General features: G+C 37.8%; 1 protein-coding gene across 1 annotated transcript in view; it reads right to left on the reverse strand.

Moving 5' to 3' along the window:
- Positions 1 to 19,573, reverse strand: part of GALNTL6 (polypeptide N-acetylgalactosaminyltransferase like 6) — a 457,489-nt gene that overhangs the window by 34,411 nt on the left and 403,505 nt on the right. Inside the window, 3 exon segments of the mRNA XM_040555653.1 lie at positions 2,603 to 2,710; positions 12,271 to 12,374; positions 12,377 to 12,387. Coding sequence (XP_040411587.1) covers positions 2,603 to 2,710; positions 12,271 to 12,374; positions 12,377 to 12,387 — 223 coding nt within the window.

Genomic DNA, 19,573 nt, shown 5'->3' on the forward strand with positions numbered 1-19,573 from the left:
ATGTTTTTCAACATTGGGTATGTGTAGGCCTTGCAGGTCTTCAGTGACAGATAAGGAGGTAAGAAATATTATTATAAGAATGTAGAAAGTTGATGTAATGATACCTGCCATTGTGTGTGGTACACTAATACTTATTTACTGATGAGGGTGGCAGAACACGGTTTTTGACAAGTCTTTCATTTTATAAAGTGTATGTGATCCTCATGTCAGAGAATAGCTCTTTAAAAATACATCTAGATTCGTCAGATATTATATAGCTACATGAGAGCGCATGTTGAACCTTGCTGCTATAGACAGGTGAAATCCCAAGGGAAGGGAAGGTAATATGCTCACCTTAAGACATATTCATTATGGACAAACAAAGGCTGAAACAGCTTGAAAGAAGATCCATGGCATGATCTGGGCTATGCCTGAGTTTGTCTAGAAGCTCCATCCTCCTCCTAATTCATCTCTATATCCCTTGTGCTGATCTTGCGGGACAGGATGAGGAAATCCATGATCCTTTAATGCAGTATCAGCACAATGGCAAACTCCTTCTTGACTAATGAAGGGGCTGCTACAATCATTTATACAATCACAGACGGGCTTCCTGTGGCTTATTCCTCTGTGAACTACATCTCTAGCATCCTGCTTTACATCCCACAAGATGGAAAAGGATTTAGCAAAAAGTTTCATGGATACTACTAAATACTGAAAAATACTAAATATGCTTTTGGCAAACAGGGATAATATTTCTGAGTATTTTTGAATATGTTATCCATTATGTTCTGGAACTGAAGGGAAGTTTTAGATAAAATACTTATATTTGGAGAACATAATATTTGGACTAACACTGAAAAATAGAGATGATCTTGCATTGTTGGCAACCTTAATAAAATGCATCTTAACAATAATACTTTGGTTTAGAACACTGTACTGGAAAAAATATGGGGAACCTGAAAATTCAAATTTTCTTTCAGTGTTAAATATATGCCAGAAATTTACCTAATATCATTATATTTTGGACTCCAACACCACGAAGGAAATGAACCATTACTTGAATTGGAAGGATAAAATCCATCCTATCAGCATACTACATCTTTTCTCACAAGACATAGGGCAGTCAGTCCGTGCATGGGCAGATTTATAATTTTGTAACAGGGATTTAGTCTGGGTATTAGGAAAAAGTTCAGGCTGGATGTTGGGAAAAGGTTCTTCACCGAGAGGCATGGTCAAGACACTGGGACAGGTTCCCCAGGTAGTGGTCAGAGCACCGAGCCTGAGGGAGTTCCAAAAGTGTTTGGACAATGCTCTCAGACACAGGGTCTGATTTTTGTATGGTCCTGTGTGGAGCCAGGAGCTGGACTCAATGATCCTTGTGGGTCTCTTCCAATTCAGGATATTCTAGGATTCTAGGATGGGGTGGTGGTGGTAACATTTCACAAGTGGTTTATTGAAATCAAGCTAAAATAAACATATATCAGTTATAAATATATAAAGGGAGGCTGCAGGCTGTGGCTAGCGGTTGGCTGCAAGTTTTCACAGTATCTCCATGAAATCTGGGTGGGGAAACTGAGATTACACATATATAAGGGGAAGATTTTGATCTCACAATTTTGTCAATACATGTCTTGTCACTAATACTACCACAACTACTAATCCCATTACGGTGTCTCACAATTTACATGGGTATTTTTTTAGGCAATTTTTTTCTCTCCCTAGGCAACTGTCAGGCAGGCAGTACAGAAGGCCTCTTTCCTGTGTGCAGAGTTATTACAGCAAGCCTTGTCCCATGCTGCTGAAACCAAGAATATCTCCCCCTTAAAGCAAAAGATTTATTCTTTTATTCATACCACATTTTCATTAGTAAAAAAAAAAAAATGATTCATAAAATATTACCCTATGGCAGTATGCAGACTTTAATATTAATGCCATTTTATTTAAAAAAAAAAAATCCTCTAAAAGAGAAAAGATTAAACTCAAGCATGAATAAATACTTGTATCTGCCTTGAAGCTACATCTGTGCACTTTGTCTCTCATCTTTTGACATCCCATGAACATCTCCAAAAAGTTATGGAACATTTTCTCTTGAGCAAAAAGCCCCTCATGCACGTGGCTGGTAGTCTTTGAGAAATGTCTAGAGGTCTTCTAATTTCTCACTCATACAGTTTGAAGCTGGCTGTATTCCATAACCAGGTTTTATACAATAATTAGACAGCCACTCAAATTATTGTTACTCAGTTCTTTGGCCTCAAAAAATATTCCTTATGCAAGATTCTGCCTGTTCTGCTGCCTGATAAGAAAATGTGAATTCAAATTGGTCCTGCTATGACTGACAACACTGTGCAATTCAAGAACTGCAAGCCTTAGGTTATTCCTCGGTTCTTTTGAATCAGTATGAACCGTACTTCTGTGCTGAAATGTCCAACGCTGTATTTTTAAGCTTTCATTTTATTCTTAGCAATTTTATCTCTGGAAGGCAGCATAACTGCAGCAATTGCACATCCCATTTCAGAAAAATAAAGCAACATTCATTTTACATTTTAATGGCTTACTGTTAGGTGCGGAAATGAAGAGACTAATTATGAATGAGAATGACAAACAGCAAAACCCAATTACTCACGCGTGCTAGGCTGGTTCCAGAAGGGACTTTATAAGGGACATACTTCCTGTAGATATGCCCAACTCTAGAGCATGGAACATCAAACATGCCACCTCCACACATCCACACCTGGAAAGGAGACACACAGCAAATGAAAGAATGACTCCTGGGGACAAATGGGGCAAAGAAGGGCATTTTGACTGATGTTATGGTTTGTTATGTAAGGGTTATGTAAAAACTATACATCATTCTGTACCGAATCCTCCTGTATTCATAGTGGTGGCCTTCTTTGCTTACCCAATGCTGCAATTTGATAAAAAGGTTCTTTGGTACCTTGAATCTCACTTTGCATATGCAGAGTAAGTTCAAAATGAAAATATAAAACATCTTTAATATATCTATCAATGATCCTCCTGCAACACAACCAAGATATTATTTTGTCTACTGTTTAAAACTTATAGGGACAATATTTCAGAAGAAGGCCATGTGTGTAAAACAAACCATCAGAAAAACAAAGAATTTCCAAAAACACCTGGCTTATGTTTTGTATTGAATAGTGAACAAAGAGCTCAACTGTTAAGATGCTCTTCATTTTGTAAAGAAAAAGGAAAAAAAATCAATTTCCTTCCAATCAGATTCACATAGACAGAAAAGAGCATGCTGCTACTTTCCTTAATTAATACATTTGACACTGAAACAAATGTAGTCATCTCTGTCAAAATTGATGGGAGCTGCAAGTACATCACAGGCCTAAAACCCAAGCTGCATGTCGATGGGCAGCAAGTAAGGAATTCTTCACAAGGCTTCATCTAGTGTGACTAGGTTTTACCAAGTGTATGTGAGAGCAAGGCTGTGTGTCACATCAGAGGAACTACAGAAATCATGCAATAACACCTACGGGCATCATTTTCTATGCCAAACCACTGAACTCCAAGATGGCTATTCAGTGGTTTTTATAGCACACTGACAACATTTATGACTTTCTGATTAAAATAATAATAATAAAAAGAAAAAGCAATTTGATTTTGCAAATCAGTGAAACGGAAAACAACAAAAAACCTCTGAAAGTCCCCAGGCAGAACTTTTTCAAAATCCTGAAACCAGTCATTCATCAAGAGTTTAAAATTCACTTAGAGTGAAAGTTGATATAAACATTATTCCCTAGTCTTGGCAAAACAGTATTCTTTGTTCTCTGCAAATATTATAACAGAATGGCTGTTATTCTATATTTCCATTAATTTCCATTTATTTGGGTGAGAACAGAGGTCCACACGCTACACATATGAAGGGATTTATCTGTATTTGATGCATTTTGGAGCAAAATGGAATAAAGTAAGCTTGTGACTGAGGCTAACGCAGAACAAAACAGACAACTGAAAGTTTTATCAATGATTTACATACAGAAAGCAATTCATCCAGAAGTTGATATACTCCCAGTTAAAGAAGCAGTTACCAGATCCCTAGAAAAAGGTATCAGAAAATATGATATGATCACGAATACTTGATATTCACTGTGAAGCCTGCAGCGAACAATGTGCATCTCTGCACTTTTTTACCATACATTTCTCATTCTGACTCTTCTGGCCTGCCCACCAGCTGGCTGTAGCAGCTGGCTTTTTCAAATCACAGGAAAATGAAATGATTAATTTCATTCATTTAAAACAATACTGAAAATGGACAAGAGTTTGGCCTTTTTTGCTGAGCTTGCCTTTGTTACAGAGGGTGTACCTGCATAGTCCTGGCTGTGTGGCTGTGAGCTTGCGACTACATGTTAGTAATCCGAACATGCAGATGCTAAGCACTGCACTGCGGGATCACTTGGTGCTTGAGTGTGACTGAAAGCAATTGCTGAAGGTAGCAAGCTGGAATTCAGCCCCTGAGACTGACTGTGCTATTCATACTGTGAGAAGAGAAAGCTGGGGTTTTTAGCACGAAGGCCTGAGTTGCAAAGCGATTGAGGAAGCTACTTCTTATGGGTCATTTGGGTATTAGCCCTTGTAATTGTTTGAGGCTCTGTACCAGACTGCCTGACAAGCCTGAGTACGCTAGCATGAGCAAGGAAGGTTTGAAACCGCCAAAGACAGCAGAAGATCCTGTGCTCAGCTTTGTCCTGTGGGCCCACAGACACCCTTGCACAGCTGAAAGCTGCTCAGGACCTTTCCCTCACCCAGCACGGAGTTAGTTAGCTCTTTACTAAGGCACAGGAGTGCTCTGTAGGTGCTTCTGGTGCTTGCTGGCATGTCAGATGAGCAGGCACATTTTGCAGGTTAGTGGCACCAAGCGATAAAGGCAGCTGCACTGCCAAATGGAAGCACACACTGTGATGGAATCAAGAGTATTTTAACTCCTACTTCTGTTGTGAGCATATCTCATCAGGTCCCTGAGTGAGCCCAGTCCTTCTCAGGGAGTAAATTTACTGATGGGTTAGAAATGGAGACCCCAATGAATGCTCTGCCTCTGTGTCAAAATAGCTCATTACAGCCCAGAGTGGTCTTGCTATGCCATGCTGACTTGATCATTTTTTTTCAAAACCATTTTGTAAAGTTTGCTTCTTAAATGAAAACCTGAAATCTTGTTAACATTTGTATATAGAATCATAGAATATCCTTTTCACGTAATCCTGTGACACCTAATTCCCATTCATAAACATATTAAAAATTATAAAAATGAGAATGTTAAAATCAGGTGGGTAATATAATTATGTAAAAAATATTATTCACCTTTCTGCGAATACCCTGTACATTACATCATTTGGTACCTTTTCAGTGGATACCTCTGTGGCTGTCTTCAAATAACCCAGTGCACAGATGAAAGTGCAGACATATATCTACAGTTTGTTGCTGTTTTTTAAATTAAAGTGTTATTTAAAAGACTAGACAAGATATTGAAGTCATTAAGCAATGTTTCTTAGCTACTGAAGCTAAGAGTGGACAGTATAGAAGTTTGACTCAGAGGAGGATCAGCAACAGAACAAATTTAAAAGACAAGAAAGCATATATATTTATAGGGCAGTATTACTTTAACTCATACAATGAGAGCTGAAGTAGACATACACTGCATTTTCTCTAATGCAGTTGGATATATGTAAAAATAAAAGAAAAAAGGAAAAGAAAAAATGAAAGGAGAAAAGGATTTAGGAAAAAACTTGTCAGGTATGCTGAGGCAACAACAAGTGGGAGGAAATAACACTTTGTGTTAGGTTTATATTTGATAGATATAAAACTTGAAAATGCTGTGCTGCACCTGAGGTGCACTGTGTAGGGTAATTGAAATGAATCTTGGGCTGCCTTGAAGGACATTTAGCAGCTGTTCCTGTTTATCTTTTAGCTTCAGAATGGTTTTAAAGGCATTTTTAATATTTTCCTGGGAAGATCAATTCTGGCAACCTTGTCTTAAAATGTGCATTTTTATGTCACCTGCACTAAATGCAAGAAATTGGAGAATGGCTTCTGTGTTAAATATTGCAGATCTCCAGTGTACCATGAAAAAAATTCAGGTGGTGTGGGACATTTGGCAAAATGATATCACAACACTGATGCCTCTGTTTATCTAAGAAGCAAGCAATGAAACTCTCAAGATTGCTAATGCCTCCTTCTTACAAAGCAATGAATCTGGTCAACAGCTGAGGTATAAAATACAAAGATGAAACTAAAACAATGCAATTTCAGTTTGGAAAGATCAAAAGAAGAGTAGTTTATGTGTCAGCTATGCACTATATCACAATTTATCTTTATATAGCTCCTTCCAGGAGAATGTTGCAAAACACTTTATAGGGATGGTTGAAAGCAAAAGGCAAGCATTAACGCAAGCTTTAAATAGATTAAGCTGTGGTTTTGTGGCTTTGTTCCTGACTGCAGCTTAGATATCACAGATGCATTTTCTGGCTCTGCTGTACAGCTCTTGTGGGATTTGGGGTGAATCACCCTCTTTTTATATCACTTCGTCTTTAAAACTAAATGTTGCTTGCTCTTTCTATCTCTTCGCCTTATCTCTATAGCTTGTGAGTGATCCAGCCCAGGGACTATCTGTAAAATGTAAATACAGTGCACACGAGAATGAGACTCCAATCCATATGCTACACTGTAATCATAATTACTGCAGTAAGAGATTCATGATTTTTGAGCAGTGGAGGATATGTTGCTGGAGAACAGGAACATAAACATACAGCAAATTAAGTAAAAGATTGAGGAGGGACTGAATGGATTTTGGATCAGTCTTCAAAACTAATTGAGAAACATACTGCAGCTGAGAGTCAGTAACAAGACAGACAACAGCAAGAGACACTGAAATGAAAGGAAAAAAAAACACACCACAAAACAGTAAACTGGTGGAAAAGGAATATGAAGTATGTCATGCAAAGCTGTCAGTTTGGTGCTCTGAGCATTGGGCAAGAAATAGAGACTACAAACAGGAGAAATGTACTATCACAATGGGGCTGAAAAAGTCACAGAAAATATAAACACAAAAACATTATGGAATTTTGCAGATACTCTTCCTGAAATGTAAGCCAAGAAACCAGATCTGGCAGTGGTAGAAAAGGAGAAGGAAGAATATTTTATTGTGAACTTTTCCATGTAACGAGAATGCCCAGCTAAATGCAAAAATAAAATAAAAAATTAAAAACAGGAACAATGACTTCAAATGTGCAGTCAGCAAGGTCAGAAACAGCAAAACCCATTTACTCATGATGTAGTGGGATTTCTTGCCAACGACATTAAAACAGTACTGTTTAAACTGGAAATCGATGACTGGATATTTCAACAGAACTCACCAGGGGCTCTCAAATACTGAGCATCTGTACTTCAGTATAGTCTGCAACTGCATTGACAAGTGGTAATGCTCTCCTACTCCCTATCTCCCTCCAGGACTGCCAGCAGTGGAGGGAATTAACAATGAAGACAATAAATAAAGGGATCAATGAACTTGGAGGTGTGTGTCAAAAACAGGGATGGAGAGAACCTGGAAGATGTGTCAGCACAGCTAAGGATAAAAAAAGCCCTAGATATAGGTGACTATCTTCAAAGAGGCTGGGATATTAGCACGATCATTTTTGTTAAGGTACGGTATATGTCTATGACTAAGGAATGTCCAGTGTAAAGGATCTTCAGCAAACACGGGAAATGACTATCTTTTACAACTCTATATATTTTGGAAATTACTACATAAATTGTGTTTTTCTAGCAGACTTAAATTTAGGATTTCCTAAACAGTGGCTTCCCTGGTTAATGAGAAAGGAAGCTATTAATCAGGTCAGTTCCAGCACTTGAACAGTTTTCGCAAGTTTAGCGCATGCTGAACAGTATTGTCAGCAAGATATCATACATCTTTTTAATTAAAAAAATTGATCCTGAGGTTATGCTGCCAAAAAATTAAAATGCTACACATTATTTCTTATGTAAAAATTAATCTAAGAAACCCGTTAATGAAGAGGTCATGTTTTGATACACAGGTTGCAACTGCCTTACCATCCCTCAAATGTGTGTCCAAGTGCTCTGATTTGGAAGCTGCAGTTAATCAACACAGCACGCGGTGCAACGACTGTTGCTGTCCTCTGCTGCAATGTTACGAAGCAAGAACAAGAGAGAAGTATGTTGTTTTCTGTAGTCAAGGAAATAAATGCCAAGCAAACTTAAAAAGCAGCCTTTTTTTTTTTTTTTTTTTTTTTTTAAACTTGTCCCTCTCTCTTCCTAAGAACTCAGCACCTGGAATAGAAATGTGCCTGAAGTCTGCGGAAGTTTCCTGCTATGGCACAATTCCAAACATCACCGAAACATTATAAAGCTTCCTGTATTTTAGAGAAACATTCAGTTACTTTGCAGTAAAACTAGTTTCAGTGCAGATTCGGTCTCTTTTTTTCCCCCTAGAACATCCCTCATCATCCCCAAACACACACTAAGAGATTTTTTCTCACACTACCCACCCCCTGTCCCTGTGTAATGAGATAATGCAAACTCCCCCACAGAAAAATACTTTGGGTTAGGAGTATGCTCTGCACTGAAGCCTGGTGCCTGTCACCCCAGGTCACATCTAGTGAAACAGCCAGTAAGAAACATCAAAATTGACACTTATCCTCCAATCTTTCCAGCCTAACTACCCTTCCTAAATCTGGTTCAACTTTTTTTGTGTCAGAAACTGCTGCCTGACTCCCCAGACAACCAATTCTCCTGTTACAATCTTATTATATAGTTTTTTAAATCAGTACTCAAACTCTGCCTTAGCATCTTGAACTCATAAAGCAGCATGGCTTAGCTGTTATTAGTGATTCCTTCGAGCTTGTATGATGACCCTGTACACCAGCCTTTAATTCACTGTGCGTCTGAGGTATGCAAAATGCAGTAGAAGATTAAAGTGAGCACAGCATAGCAGAGCAGGTGATACTAAGTTCACGATGCAGAAGCTGATGAAGCCTTACGTCAGAGGACATCAGGCAAACTATTTTATTGAGTCCTGAGACTAGCAAAGATCTAGCCATCATACTTTTCTGAAAGATCCAATTTCTCTGGTTTTCTAAGCCCATGCTCTGTACTCACGGCTTCCTCCCTGCCTTGTAGCCCACACTCCTCTAATTTGAGTTGTGTGGATGACTGTCAATAACTGTGATTCAGTAATGCAGACGTCTTTGGTTGAGAAGATGCTTTTCCTTAATATGATCTTGACTGTCAAGTGATATTTTCCCTTTGGTGTGTGAATGTTTCTGCAGAAGTTTCATTCCAGCATCTAGGATATTTTTCTCCAAATAAAATGAGGCCACAAAATATTAAACATGACATGAACATTTCTTTTACATGATGCTATGCTTGGAAACAGTGAAATTGGGCATATAAGCCTGATATTTGAGATACACATTTGCCAAAGATCTTCCTTAACATACCTGTAAGCTTACCTCAAGCACTCAAATCATTAAAGTAAACTGGAGCACTAATTAAAGATGCGCCACAGCTTGTCTACTGTATAGTACCTGGATCTACTGTTACAATGTTAAGGAGAGGGGTTACAGTAGGTTGTTGATCCATGAAGTGGAGTTTAAAACTCATAACTGAGTAGAAGAACAAAAATGATCCACGAACACTCCTCACTCCAGTTCACGGAGCAGGCCAATCTGTTCGAGGTGAACCAGACACTGTTTCCTTCCAGAGAGTCTGTGACAGCTCTCACTTTGGCATGCACTCCCTCATAATTACATCACTGTATTAGAATTAACCACAAAAATTACAAGTCTGACACTGGAAAGATCATGTCATTGGTATGGTATCCATTTATAGTAGCTGGATCACTTATTTATACTTATATACCAGTGTTCACACAAATGAATCTCAAAGTTAAAAACAAGATTATATGTGAAGAACATAAAGGAAGACCATGTTTGTCACTGAGTTTGAAGACCAACCTGAAATAGTTCTCTAAACGTGAACTTTCTTCCACTGTTATGGGACATTTCAAATTGGCTTCTTTTTGCAGCTTCTTAATGGAATGTTTTTACAAAATACTTGAGATGTAATTGAATTGAAGAAATGAGCGAGAACAGTCAAGTATCTGGTAGTTAGAGATGTTCTGGAGAGGGTTCTTGAGGCAGCACGCTCCAAATAGTCATTTGCCAAGCAAAATAGCATTAACATAAGACATGGCATCAGCACAGGGTACCCACAAACCATAGATAATCTAGGGAAGATGTCATTTCCCACCCACTCAAGCTGGGTGTTGCACGTATTGGTCATCTGTTTTTTTCATTGACTTTGTGAATAACAGAGAGATGGCAAGCCCACCACCTTCTCAAGTTTTGTGAATAAAAACAGTAAATTAAACTGACTAATTTGCTCTCATTTAAAAAAGTTTTAAGACGACTGAATCTGTAGCTCTCAATAGTGTAGAAACTGTTGAACCAGAAACCTTTCCCAAGATGACATGGGTAATTCTGGTATAACAAAAGAAGTCTGTTCTGTTTCTCCATCCTGCCTCCCGTGATTTCTTCTCCCATTTTGTGTCATTCCAAACAAAACAGCAGTGTTTTTCTGTAACTCATATCTGTTAAGTTCTTCCAGCAGAAAGCTGTTTCTATTGGCAATTCTTTCTAAGGAGTTTTTTTTTCCTCCTCCTTCTTCTTTTAATACTAATAAGAAAGGACAGGGACCCTAAGGTTAGTACACACTAATGATTTGAATCAGGAGATATGACTGAAATGAGACCCAGTGTGACACAGCTGCCTCCAAAAAAAAAAAAAAAAGGAATCTATCACTTGAGTAAAACACACTGGGACAATCTAGTATCTCAATTTCTAGTGCTGTTACCATGGTTTCTATACAAAGACTGGACTGCATTACAATTATATTCTTTGTGATGACAAATAAAAGGAATATTCGAAATAGGATAATAAAATCTTAGGTGACCTGCCAGATACTGTTGTTACAGCTACAAGTGACTACTTACATTTGACTCTGAAACAACCTATATGGATAGAACGTAAATCGATATATTCAAAACATGTTTTCCATCTACTGGGTTTCCCTTGCCTTCCAATTTTGTTTTGCTGTGGAGTAAAAATGATTTAGAGAAAGATGAGAGTAGTGCAGTTAATACAAACCATTTTTCTGTTCTTGATAACTCCCATAAAGACAGTCTAGCAGCCCAGTGTAGGGTCATGCTGTACATTTTATTCCACAGAATGGCCACAGCTCTATTGTTTTAATCACTGTTGAAACTCAGATGCAGCAAGATGTACAATATTAGTCATGGCTGACATATTAAATTTATTTGCTGAGCTTTACATCGTAGGAGTTTGGAAGTAGGTTGGAAAGATCCTGAAGCTAAATGTGAATTCTGATTACAGATCCAAGCCTTATCCAAACATGTCTGACTCATTCCATATTTTTCATGAAATTCTATCAGCTAATTGAAAACCTGTGCATACAGAGGCCATAAGGTAAAGTTCTTAATTCCATGGGTATACTGGAGCATAGTAAACTGAATTTTCAAAATTAGATATATTAGTCTTTATCAAACTAATGCAAATACCTATTTTACATGTGGAAAGTAGTAAGACTTTCAACTCAGCATGTAAAAGCCAAGTAACTGATTTGAATACAGATGTCCACACAGAGATTTACCGTGGATGGTGGTTCATAACCTGGGCACTCAAAAACTCAAAATGTCATTACAATTATCCAAATTGAATTAAAAATCATCCAATTTTGAGAATCTGGCCTGTAGGTAATAGCTCATATCAGTTGAGCTGGTCTAGTGATTCACTGCTACTGAAGAGAGTCCTCTTTCCTACGAGCTTCTACTTCATTTCCATCCATTCCCATCAGCTGACCCTACGGGAGCCTACCTCCAGCATGACAGGGTTCAGGAAATGCGTCTGATGGGAGGTAAGTGGAGAAGACTTGACACAAAGGACAAGGTAAAATTCTTTGATGGTGGTAAGCTACCAGATATTTGGAGAAAATTGCACTAAACTGCACTCAGTGATTTTATATGGTTTATGGAGCCTATGTTGATGACATAATTCTGTTTAAATTAGTGGAAATTTGTAAAGAAAAAGAATTCAAACTGTACTAAATTAATTTTAGTTAAAACCCTAAAGCTAGTGTTAGTTACAGCATCATGATCACAAAGCATATCAGAAATCAAAATCCACAGGCATAAAACCAAACAAGTAAGGAAGTATTACATAAGGTGACTCGATGACTTACCTTAAAAGAGATTTCATACTGCTCTCCTCCCCATATTTCTAATCCCGGATCATAGCCTCCCAGCTCCCAAAACCATTTTCGGTTAACAGCAAATAGACCTCCGCCATCACAGGAGACCTGAAGAATAAGTAAAACAACTGTAAATGACAGGAACCATCCTGCTATGCCTGAAAAATGGAAAAGACTGGCAATGTACATGGACAAACAATAATGAAGATGCTAGGATCACGTATGTGTGCACACGTGAATGTAGGTAAATTCACAGTTACCTTAATTGTAAACTACATTTACATTATTGACCCTAAAATGGACTCCAGTTGAGAAACAGGCAATGCGATATAAGTAGATAGATATAGGGCACGGTAGACAGTCATGTGCAAATTCTCCCTTTTAAAACCAATTTCTGTTCATTGTTAAGTAAACCTACGTAACAGTGAAAGAAAGGAACTCTGGACACCTGCAAAAGTGTTTAACGTGATCCCTGTGTTCCATGTGAAGTAACTCACATTTGAAAGTGAGTTTTGAAAGCAAGCAAAACTTCTCAATTCAATTCAGTTTCACAGGTGCTGGCTAGAGAAAAGCAACAGTAGATGGTCACAGAGCAGCTGCTGGGAGTTGAACATCTGCTTTTCTACAGGAGCATTTAAAACTCCTAAACTTGGTCTCACAGTGGTGATTTACCTCATAGGCAAATCATTCAGTATTTCCTGTGTTTTCATTTATTCCATGAATAAACATGTGGAATTCAATTGAATTGCTTTAATTCGCCCCTTTCCACAGATAATAGAAAACAAACAAGTGAACAAGTGGGATACTTAAGATTATAGGATGTTCATGAAAAGTGCATTTTAAATTTATAAGCATGATTTTTTATACTGGAAACTATTTTTTTTTTTTTTTTAACTACCAAGACAACGATGCTTCTAATGAAGTAAGTACATTGACAGCTCTTAGGAGTTCAATGTTGCTCAATGATTCCTTGATGTTGTAGTGGAAAGGGGATACAAAGGGTTCTACACTGACAGGTAGAAGATAAGCTGAAGAAAGATCAATCCAACTGCTCAATCAGTTTTGGGTCAACACTTGCCTTGTAAGTTTAGAGCAATGGGCAAAAAGGAACACACTTCTGTTAATGTCTGGTCAGTAAGAGGAAAGATGCTCGTGGTACTTCCTAATCAGAGAATAGACATACAACCAGATAGTATGCTATGCGTTTGTAACACTGCAGCCCTCTGGGAAAATCATCCCACCTGGGGGAACATTTGTTTTGAATTAATATAGGTGGATTGTTTGTGGCTATGGAAGCACATGGTTCCATTCCTGAGAACTGACTGGCAAATAAAAACTTCATTCTTTGCCATTGATTTAGGATTTGGTAGTGAACTAGGACTGATAAGTATTGCAGTAAGCTAGAAGTTTATTAACTGGACATCAAGTTAATGGAACAATGTTCTGCCATATTTTTTTCTAACTTATCACTTTTTATAATGCTATCTTTTATCCAAGACAAATAGCAAACAGCTGGGTGGCCTCTACCACCATTAGAATCGCAGAGAATGAATGTCAGAAAATGATCCTCTCAGCTGCATTCGTAGTAATGAAATACATTACAGGTATTTTACCCTTCACTTCTAGTATGTAATCTGAAATATATGTATATATAAAAAAACATATCTTACATTTCATATTAGCTATCAGTTTTCACAACTAGGGAGCCCTGTTTTTAACAGACTAATTCTGTTTTCCTTTAGAGATTATATTTCTAAAAGTACATAGTAGCTTTGTGAAACACAGCTCCAATATTCTAACTGGCAAGGCCATGCTCTGCAACATAGACTGCGTATTAATATGTTTCACTTTTATTGACATTTCATACCTCAAATATTGACTGTTCTTTCCACATATGAATAAATTCAATGGACTTTTTATTAGAAACCTTCCCCTGGGGATTCTGACTACTACAATACATTTTCCATTCCTACTGATGTAAAACTAATTACCAACATGCCCTTTGTGACTTCAGGTTCTAAATAATCAAAACACAATGTCCTTTTATAAAGATGGACCTTGCATGGAAAATACTAAAACCTAAATCTTAACTGGCAGAAGAAATGAAATCCCAGAAAATCACTGGGGAAGCAAAGGTTTGCTCTAATTCTCTTCAGTACTTATCTTCCTTGAGATTTCTCTTGACACAGTGAAGAGCCTATGGAAACGGCAATCCCCTCTGGTGAATCAGATAGAAAATGAAAAAAATCAGACTTCAAATTGCAAGATAATTGGCAGATACTTTAAAAAGTAATCTGTACATTTTCCAGAGGATAGTACTGAGTAAAGAAACCCCTTGTTATTTAGATGATCCATTCATGAAAGTGTCAGGAACATTTATTACAATTAGAAAAACTAACAACAAGGGATTGGAACAGCAAATTCATATTTCTAGCTTTAAAAGAAAAAAAGGTTTCACATGATGTTGCTGTAGTCATCTTATTCCATAGCATGTTCTGACATTTGTAGCTTTGCAGAAAAAGTAATGGGGAGGACAAAACAAGATAGCTTTCTAGTTATTGGAGAGAGATGAGCCATAAGTTGTGTGGCCCTGACCACTTGGCACGGATATGTATTCCAACGGCATGCACAAGCAGCTACAGCTGAACAGGGCTTAAATTGTCTCCAAAATATGAGACAAGAGTCCAGTCCTACAATCTTGACTGATATGAAAAGGTCCTTTTGTAGTCAATAGGATTAGTCACACAGACAAGAATTGTACTGAGCCCAAAAGAGAAGAATTAAATGTCTTGTTTAATGGCTTCTATAGGAACGTCAAGTACAAAGCTATGTTTGTAAAGACTTTTTTTTTTCATGGAACATCCTACTCAGACACTTAAATAATCAGACTTGAGCTACTGTAACATAATATTATGTGAGTAATTAGAGTGGGAAGCTGTAAAAAACTTCTAGTCAAACACTTCAAAGGACAAAGACTCCTAAACATCAGAAAAGCTGGAAAGGCTAAGGTTGCCAAGCTTAAAAATAGTTATAAAAAAGCTTCCACATGAGAAGTACTGCACAAACTCACTGTACCTGGAAGAACAATACTGCTGGTAAGTCAGCTGATCCAAAAATTGCCCAAGAGACCTCCTTGTTTCCCAGCACAGATTGGTGTGCTGAGACAAAAATGGAGTATGATTTAGTGATAGTGAAAAAAGAAGTTATTTTTGCAAAAAAATACACACTGCACTGAGAAAAAAGGCAGGTAAAATGCTTAACAGAAAAATAACTTACAGATTAAAAATGTACTTAAGGAAGTGTAGCAGTAGATTAACTGTAACCAGTGAACAATTTTCTGACTTCTCATAATTACGTGCAGAGGAAGAAAAGAGATCATCTATGAATCTTCAAAGTCAGAGAACCTCAACCTGCTGGCCATGTTGCTTTTGATGCAGCCCAGGAGGAGTGTGCCCCTCCACCTTAGTGATACCACAGGAAGGCACCTCAGAAGAGTGAATAGATTCAAATACCTCGTTCCAGAGAGCTGGTGCTCTCTGCAGTGATTCTTGATAGTGCACCAAGCTTCGTCATGCAAACAGCAGAAGCTGATACTAATCCTATATAACAAAAGTTTCAAACACAAAGTAAACATTAAAATCTATGCATGTTTAAAGTAAGAGACAGAGATTTGGACACTAACAATGAAATGATGTGGATGCAGAATAAAACAAACTGAAATGAAGAAGATGAGTTGAACCAAGTGGGCTAGGAGTGATAGATACAGTATGAGCTTATAGGTTACTCCAAAAGACAAATTGAAGGAACAATTTCTGTACTGTGCATAGAAAAAGATGACGTAATTGGGATGAATGTGGATTAGACTGACATCACTGAATTTTTCAAGTAAATTAAAAAGAGGTATCTTACATATATTTAACTGTTTAAACAAATATGTTGAAAATTAGTTTAAAATACACTATTTTTTTACACTGAATATTTCTGTGAGGCGCTATTTCCTTTATCTTACTAACCATCCTTCTAACAACATGATTATGAAACAACTTTGCCCCTTATTTGATGAATTTGTGCCCCAGTCTCTAACAAATGCTCACATAGCTTTTGCAAACCACTGCATCCCTGCAGCCCACCATCTATCTTCTTAGTGTGTGTAGGAACGGTATCTTAAAATACATGACAGTATCAACTGCGTAAGGAAATGGTCTGTCTTTAAGTTGATTTGCTCCCCATAAGTAGTGCCCCTACACCACAGCAGTTCAATAATCGTACTATTCAAAGCCTCTCAATCAAAGTACACTGTAAATTACCAGCTATTTTTTTTGTTATGTAACTGTGAAGTTTTGAGTATTTATAATAAGATACCACAGCAATTTTTCACAAAGTAAACTGCAAGGCAGCATTTGCACCACTGTATTCACTGTGCAGACTCCTACACATCCAGCTGGTTTCAGTAATCTGCATTCTCTAATTAAGCTGCTGTACAAATTTATTATCACTCCTAATCAGTTTGAATATTCTTGTGTTATTTTTTGTTCCTCTCTATCTTTCTAATGAGTTGTTTGCAAAATCCATCATGTGTTGACAGATTTCATACAGATCCACAGTGTCTCCCATCTTACCTACAGTGAATATCTACATATATATATACATGTTAATACATTTCTTTCACTGGCACCCCAGTAAACTATTCTATAGGTGATAATTCATTTGTGAGATAGGTGTCCTTTAAGAGGCATAGAACAAAGATTTCACCCGGTTACTTCTTTGCCACCTGGACATGGTCCTGGGCAACCTGCTGTAGGTTCTGCTTGTGCAGATGGGTTGGACCACATGACCCCCAGAGGTCCCTTCCAACCTTTAACCATTGTGTGATTCCAGGAAGGGCACTATTATACAAGATAGAGATCAAGGCTTAATTTACCTGACTCGTACTTTCATAGCCTGCATCCCCCACGATCAACAGCCTTTCTAGTAAAATTGCAGATAAGGCCTCATTCTAATGCCAAATGCAGCAAATTTCCCATGACCAAGAGCTGTAAAAGAGTTTGATAAAAATTGCATTCTCACATAGCAACCTTTGCTGGAGATTATGAAAGTGCTGCATAATCATCAAGCAGTTTCATCACAGGTAACCTTTGTAAGTGGCATTATAGCCACATCATTCACTTTAATCTTAAAACGTACAAACTGATGCTTTGGTATTAAGCAAACATTTTACTTAGCACATTGCTAAACTTCACTGAAAAATCATATTGTAAAAGAGTGATGAACCCTTATATGGGTAATGATGCTGAGGCCCATTTAGCCTTCCCTCCCATACTTAGAAAATTAATGAAGCTCTGGAAGACGTGGGACAGTTGGGGTAGAGATGGAAGGACTGAAGAGAAGACTTCCGTCTCTCATAATTACCTCTCATAATCCAAGGGAAATCTATCTGTATTATTGCTAGAGGAGATCTACAGTAATCAACTAAGGAGGGTCGGTCAGCAGATATTATCACAAAAGGAAATGAAATGTTCTGGAAATGTCCTCCTGGCAAAGGTGTTCAGGAGGATAAAACTGAAGAGCAAAAGAACACTGGGAATATTGTGCTTCAAGTTGGACTAGAGACATGAGTCCAAAACACCTGAATCTTGTAAGACTGCTTGTAAGGTGAGCTGAGAGCAGCACTACTGCTGAGCCATGTTCATGGCATGAGGAGGCAGGGATATCAGACGTGCAGCTAAAGAGCTGCCCTAAACCCTCCAGCCTACTAGTAGGAAGTGAGTAGAAATGCTAGAAAAAAAATTCTCCAAGCAAAATTTGATGCAATTTTCAATTTGCAGTACAGAGGCAAAATATTACCAAATGTCTCTAAAATACGAACTTATATTAGGCCTTCTGGCTGTTTAGTAAGGTTTAGATAGAAGCATATCTAAAAATAAAAAAAAATCACTATTTTTTAAAGGATATACTCTTTCTCAACAAGTCAGGAAAAAAAAAAGACACTACATCAGACTCTGCAGTCAAAGTTAACTCAAGGTCAAAGTTCAAACAGATAAGTAATGTTTTGCACAGCCTAAGAATTTTGCCAAGTATGGGAAGTCACCCTGTTCCTGGTTCTTGTAAAAATCCAATTATTTTGATTATGAAGGCCTGTGTCATTCAGCTGAAGGCACAATGAACCTCCTACTATCATCTCTTTCCCTCTGGGTTATTATGAAATGTGAGGCTGACCATTTTAAGGCAATGCCACTATTCTAATTGAGTGTACTCTTACTTTTAAAACAGGAAAAATCTGCTCAAGCTAACAAGGAAATCTGTGTCTATGGAAAGTAATACTCAGGTAAATTGACATCTCCTTTGAGATTAAACTTCTATTTTCAAATAAGGAACAAGCCAGCAGCATATCTGTAGGTCTCTCTCTTGGCTGCAGCAGCAACTCCATCACTGCCTCCCAGTATTAGGGAATAACAACAGTTCATTAAATTCCAACACTCCTTCAGGATGTTCTCTCAGCATATATGGGGCAGTAGCTCAACAGAATTACATATCCAATACAATGCTACCTCTTCTCTTTAGATGTAGAGGTCTAAACCAGAGAACTATCTTCCTTTTCCATAGGACTTACTTTTGCTTATTTATTTACATACACAGTACAGCATCATAAGTAAGTTAACTCGGGGAATTTTTATTAAAATTTGATGATAAATGATTCTCTTAAAATGTATCTACTGGGGCCCAAACACAGTTTTTTTTTTTTTTTTGATTTTTTTTTAATTTCCATAACAGCCCTTTAATTCAAACCTTGTTCTCCCAACAGAGATAAATAGATAAATAATAACAACAAATCTCACTGGTTATCAGCCTGCTGTTAGATGTTACAGATGATTTAAGTTATTCTGATTACTGTAACTCTGTGATTGATTTCTATAACTCTAAAGCATTCTGTACTTATTCCAGATTAAAGAAGACTTGAAGGCACCACAGCCCAGAAAGCCAGCTTTTGCACACAATGGGTAACGGTGACTTCATGCCCAGAGATTACAAACTGCTCCAGTGCATTTTTTTCCCCTGCACTGCTCACAGCTTGCAGCAGAACTGCACCAGCAGACCAGAGCAGCTGCACCATCCCATGCTCCGGCAGCACTGCTCACCGTAGCATCTGCTGAACAGGCAGAACCAGCAGAGCTGTGCCTACCAGGCCTGTGGCATCTCCTATGCCATATGTACTCCACGGGGGCTGGTAAAACAGCTGCTTGGTCTTTTTATGGTTGACAGGTGAGAAAAAGAGGTCATTCTGTTGACTGTACTG

This window comes from Cygnus olor, chromosome 4 (assembly GCF_009769625.2).
Source record: "Cygnus olor isolate bCygOlo1 chromosome 4, bCygOlo1.pri.v2, whole genome shotgun sequence".
NCBI lineage: Eukaryota > Metazoa > Chordata > Aves > Anseriformes > Anatidae > Cygnus > Cygnus olor.